The sequence below is a fragment of the Strix uralensis genome, chromosome 4 (genome assembly GCF_047716275.1).
Source record: "Strix uralensis isolate ZFMK-TIS-50842 chromosome 4, bStrUra1, whole genome shotgun sequence".
NCBI classification, from domain to species: Eukaryota; Metazoa; Chordata; class Aves; order Strigiformes; family Strigidae; genus Strix; species Strix uralensis.
In genome coordinates this window covers 10,715,981-10,721,980 of record NC_133975.1, presented here as the reverse complement: position 1 = coordinate 10,721,980, position 6,000 = coordinate 10,715,981, and the positions used below count along the sequence as shown (strand labels likewise).

The 6,000-nt window shown below is 38.9% G+C and overlaps 1 protein-coding gene across 16 annotated transcripts in view; it reads right to left on the bottom strand.

The window, feature by feature from the left end:
* The window catches only part of ADD1 (adducin 1), a 66,643-nt gene that overhangs the window by 23,063 nt on the left and 37,580 nt on the right, over positions 1–6,000 (bottom strand). For all 16 annotated transcript variants that reach the window (XM_074865633.1, XM_074865626.1, XM_074865630.1 and 13 more), the window contains exons 5-9: positions 5,159–5,239; positions 3,277–3,426; positions 2,162–2,305; positions 1,936–2,034; positions 1,384–1,560 (exon numbers count right to left, since the gene is read on the bottom strand). In XM_074865633.1, the coding sequence (XP_074721734.1) occupies positions 1,384–1,560; positions 1,936–2,034; positions 2,162–2,305; positions 3,277–3,426; positions 5,159–5,239 (651 nt within the window). The remainder of the gene's footprint in view (positions 1–1,383; positions 1,561–1,935; positions 2,035–2,161; positions 2,306–3,276; positions 3,427–5,158; positions 5,240–6,000) is intronic.

Sequence of the window (6,000 nt, the reverse complement as noted above, 5' to 3'; positions counted from 1 at the left end):
TTTATTGATAAAGCTACTTGTAAAGAACCTTCAGCTCTGAGTATGCAGACTTAGCTTTCTTTGTCGAGTTTCCATGCATTAAGCATTGCTGAGGCATTATCTTGGCTGCTGCTCCATCTTTTAATGATTAAAGTGCACCTTGAGTAATTATCTACTGCCTAATGTAGTCAACTATCCAATATAATACATGGCTATTTGTAATAGTAAGGGCCTGTTATTGGATGACTGAAAGCTCCTTTCTATTCCTACACTCCTAGCTTGTAAAAGGATATTTCCTTTGTGATCCTGCTTCCTGCTTGCAGTAAGAAACATAAAACTGGTATTCCCTACAGAAAATGAAATCCAACTGAATCTACTGAAGGTACCAGCAGTCAGTGATACAGGGAGTCCACTGTCCATAGCCAACCACATTAATAGTCTCATTATTGCTCACTCAAATCAGTGAGAATTTTTCCATTGACTTAGGGTTATGGCTGATCACTTTGTCCGATATGAAAATATTAGATATTTGAATTACTAATGAAGTAGCCTGAATTTTTTTTTTTTCCATACTACAGAGAGGACACTGATCTAAGGTGGGGGGGAAAACCCTATTTATTTACTACATAGTAGAAGTGGTGGATACTGTTTTAAGGTATCATCATCAGTGCAGATCCTGTCAGGGGCACATGCAGCACATGACCATGAAGACCACAGTTAAGACTACAAAGGAAAAAAGATTAGTTAAATCACAAATCAGAAGACTACGTCTGAGTATTACAGTGACCATAGGTTTTTATATGTTCCTTACCACTATCTACAGTCACCACTTGGAGCCTTCTGACAGGATACCATTAAAGCTGGATAGCAAATGTTGGTAGCTGGTCATTCATTACAGACAGGATTTTACTGAAACCATTTTATCTAAAGAAATTTTATTTATTTATTTATTTGAAGTCTGTCTTTTGAGTTCTTCTAGGTTCTAGTAGAGTGTTACAAAGTTAGATGATGCTGGACCCTGCATCTGATAAAACATTAACACTGTTTTACACATTTTGGGAGGGGATGGGAACAGAGGGGAGGACAAAGAGTAAGGAGTAGCAAGCACCACAGTACTCTGATTTGGAAGTACCAAATCACACAAGGATCCCCTCTGATCCCATCGATAATTACCAGATTATGAATACAGAAGTAAATCTGCTATCTGCACAAAGGACACCTGAAGCATTCTTGACACTCTTCATGTTGCCTCCTCCTCTGAGGGCCCTTAATCTCTGGGAAAGAACAGGCTGTATAAACTATCCCAACTACATGCAGCCCACTTCACAAATGTCCCTTATTGCAGCTTTTAAAGTATTTTATACATTGTCATATGAAACAATTAGACAAAAGCGCCTGCCTTACCAGATTATCAAGCATTCGCATAAGAGCTTCAAATTCCTGTTCGCCAATCTGCCATTTTGGATGGGATACAGTACCCTCACCTGCTGGAGACTCAGGGGAACGAGACTTGGCTTTATACTTTCCAGGATCTAAAAGCACTAAATTGTCAGGTCCACCTGCACTGGCCAGGGTACGTACCTTGAAAACAATAAAGTCATTTTAGGTTTCTTGAGGGGGGAAAAAAAAACAACCAAAAAACCTCCAAAAAAATGACATCAGAAAAAACAGAAGAAATCTACTTCATTTTAAAGCTAAATAAATTAACATACTTGTATAAAAGTTGTCTTAAGGCTTTGAAAATATCTCTGTTTTAATAGGCAGTACACATCAAATAGATGGTTCCAATACAGTATTTGAACATCACTGGTTACACCAATATTGTGCATGTCCATGCACAACATAATGATTTCACAAATCACTGTCTTAATTTAGACCAAGAGTTTAACCAGTGTTAATCTGTATGAAGATTAAAGCAGCACACTGTATTATTACATAACATACTAAAATTCTTACTTGAATCTCACAGGCAAGCACTAGATTATGAATGTAATAGAAAGCCTCCTCAACAGTCTCGCCAACTGATACTAAGCCATGGTTTCTGAGAATAAGGACCTAGGGAGACATTGCAAAAAAAGTTAGCAGCAGTAAGGCAAGTATTTTCTTGCCCTTGATTAAAGAATATACCTCCCCCACCCACACACACATACTTTTCTTTCTTTAATTCTAGATGTAAACTGACCTTGCTTTTAGGCCCCAAGTTTTTCTGAATAACCACCTTTTCTTCATCATCCACTAAAATACCATGGTAGTCATGATAAGCTACTTCCCCTAGAGAAAGTGCTTCAGGTGAAATTGGCAAGAGACCACACTTCATTGCAGAAACCTGAGAAATATTAAAACAACTAACTTAATGTCTTGCAACGGAAAAAAATGGAAAAATATAATAGTGATAGAATTATAATAAAAATAAGTTTATATATATTATATGTATGTGCTCTTTACAGGCATACACAGTGGTCTTATACTCCATTCCTAAAGCCTCTATTTTTCACAACTTCTGGTTTGAATACAAAAGTCACACTGAGCTTGGACCTGATTCAGTATGGCTTCTTTATATGACATCAACACCACTATGAAAAGACTCAGGGGAAAAAGAAAAAAAAAAATCAACTGCATCCTTCATTCCTTTCATTCCACCCAGTGGTTTTATTCTCTTTTCCCCCCCAAAAAAGAAGAAATTTATTGACACACTTTGACACAAGTAATTCCACAGCACTGTGTGTAAAGTTAAGGAACATTTTTAAAGACTACTGTAGAATTTACAGTTTTAGGAATCTGATCATTTATCCTTAAAATGGTTGTATTGCTGCTATTAATGAGCTTTTAAAAAAAAAAAAAAAAAAAATCAGAATGTGAACTTTGAAATAGAGTCACCAGATGACTCTCTCAACAAATTCCAGAGAGGTAAAACTAGCTTGTAACCAGTTGCTCTCATGAGAGGTGTTGGAAAAGTTTCAAATATTTAAGAAACCCTTGATAAATTGTGCTTTACAAAATATGCTAAAGCTCTTATGACTCACTGTCAAAATATATGCTCTTTTATGGTAAAGGACACACAAATATGAAATACGTATTTTCCAATTACAGAGCTCAATTTACTGTCCAACCACGCAGGTAACAATCAGATAAGGAAGATCTGATTGATTCAAACAGAACCACACATTTGAAGGCAGACTTAAAGGCTCTCTGCCCTTCAAAAATGAAGCAAATCTGCGATTAAGGGGGACCCACCTATTTTCCAGTTGGGTGGGGTGGGGGGAACAGCACAGATGACAAACTAAAGGGTGTGCTTACCGCTGCCCCTGCCGGCGTATGAATATGAACAATGCATTTAACATCAGGTCGAGCTGCATAAATTGCAGAGTGCAAAGTAAAGCCAGCTTGGTTTACTCCCAAATTAGTGCTTCCACGATCAACTACATCTCCTTGAATGTTGATTTTAACCTGGGAACAAAAAGAATTAGTTCCATAAATGAATTAGGACTGCCAAAAATCTGATTTAATTCAGCATCTATCACTGAGGCTCTAAAACTGTATTTTTTCCAGTATTTTATTTTAACAAGTGTCAAAATATGCATGATAAGGCTGTAGGTAGATGACCAGGACCCTGACTTGAGATTAAGCTAACTGAAGAGGACATCAGGAACTACTGGATATGACACAAGAAATTGTGGCATGTAACTGGTAACAGTGCAAGAAGGTGACAAAAGTTACAGGCAGCACTGTGACAAATGGCTGCATTTCACAAAGACTTACAGTGGAGTTATATAAGAAACTTGCAAATTTTACAGATATCTGAAGAGAAGTATTGGGACCCTTTGGGGCATACGTTCTTGAAAGGCCAGCACCTAGGTAGCCATATCATTGATACCATGTAAGGCTGAGATTGCCCAGGTAATATTATAAATACCAAATTTGGACATGAACATAGCAAAACTGGAATAAAAGGTAAAAAGTAATTATGCATGGGTTGTTTATTTGGGAGAGAACAAGATTGGAGAAAATGGGGTTTCAAAGTGGAGAAAGGAAGAACAAGCATGGGAGATATGAAGAGAAAGAGGCAGTGTTAAAGAGCTGCTCGTAAGCAGGCTGCTGGGCAGCACGCTCATCCAGCTAAGCTATGTGCCTTATCACTGTAGCCTCTCTTCTTACTAGATCCTGCTGCTAGCTATGTGTGTGTGAACATGCTCTCTACTGTTTGTGCATGTGTGTGTGTGCATTTCACTACCTTCATGCAACCTTCATTCTCAAGGTACTTACATTCCTGATACAGAGACAAAAGCAGAACACCTTTAAAAAAAATCCCAAACCACACAAAATATCCCCACAGCATGGCCCTTACCCTCTTCTAAAAATCTTGTAGTAGCAAGAAAGTGCAGGTCTCAATTTTCTCCATTCCTTTTCCTATAGCTTCTTCAACTAAAATTTTACAGATGGTTAAGGTGGAGTTATGTAAGAAAGAGCCAACTTTACAGATAGCTGAGGGGGAGTATTGGGACCTTAAGGTGTCAAGTATGAAATGTTACTACTCTGCATATACTTACCTCACCTCTCTGCTAGAAGTAGCCAGGTAGAAAGAACAGTGTGAAAGTTTCTATTTTGTTTCAACACAAGAGTCACCAACATTAACTCAAGTTCCCTTCAGCAGCAGTGTAGACCAGACTGAAAATAAATGCTCACAAAATGCTTCCCACCAGCTAACAGTTAAGGGAGTTCTGTCTTCAACTGCAACCATTAGATCTCAAAAATGTAATTTATCTACACCCTCAGCTACTTACATCATTAAATGATGGCAACTAAATTAGGCACCTGACCCAGTGTCTTGAAATAGTAACTGGTTTGCATCATTCATGTCTGAAACACACACTGTTTCCCTCAACAAGCCTGACTCAACAGCCAGCAGCTTTCAAGGGCATGATGTGATTAGCTATCCAAATGACCTGGCTCCTCTTTACAGCTCGATCAACTGGAGGACACCTGGTGGTGAACACGTGCAAAGAAATCTCTCTCAGAGATACCTCAGCTGTACCAAAAGCAACCATGTTCAACAGAACTATTCTAAACATATAACAAAGTAAAATATTCTCTAGGACACAATTTAAACAGTGACAGATATACCGACAGAGCAGATTCAGCTATTCATATTTTATAGCTATGAAAAATAGTAATTGCTTACCAGACTAGATGCAGTAACTTCACTATAGAGGAGTCCAAAAGGTACAATGAGGAAGTGTTCCTGCTCAGAATTTACCCTGGCCTACGGAAAAACCAACAATAAAAGTTATTAAGAATATTTTATTAAAGCATACAAATAGGCCCAAAACCATGAAAGTTACTTTTGAATATGGAATGGGCAAGTATGCCTGTAACATATGCAATATGACTTTCACGTACGCTACAACAGACAGTCAACACACAGCACAGTTAATTAACTCATGTTGAAGAAAACTGGATGGTAGGTACATGTCAGAGTCCTTCAGATTGGTAGAAGACTGCAAATCCTTAGATTCTGTGGTAATGACAACTCAACTACTGTGGATAAAAGGAATGATATAGAGAGAAATGGGGAAAAAAAGTTACTGTTTTGTGGGGTTTTTTTTTTAGAAGAATGAGTTTATACTCCAACTGTATTTCTACCCCAGTAAAACACAAGGTATGACTTGGGGATATCAGTGGATGGAAAACTGACAATGACCCAGCAATGTGCACTCACAGCCCAGAAAGCCAACTGTATCCTGGGCTGCATCAAGAGAAGTGTGGCCAGCAGGGCGAGGGAGGGGATTCTCCCCCTCTATCTGCTCTCGTGAGACCCCCCCTGCAGTGCTGTGTCCAGCTCTGGGGGTACCAACATCAGAAGGACATGGAGCTGCTCGAGCGGGTCCAGAGGAGGCCACAAAGATGATCAGGGGCTGGAGCACCTCCCTTATGAGGACAGGCTGAGATAGCTGGGGTTGTTCAGTCTGGAGAAGAGAAGGTTCCAGGGAGACCTTATAGTGGCCTTCCAGTACTTAAGGATCT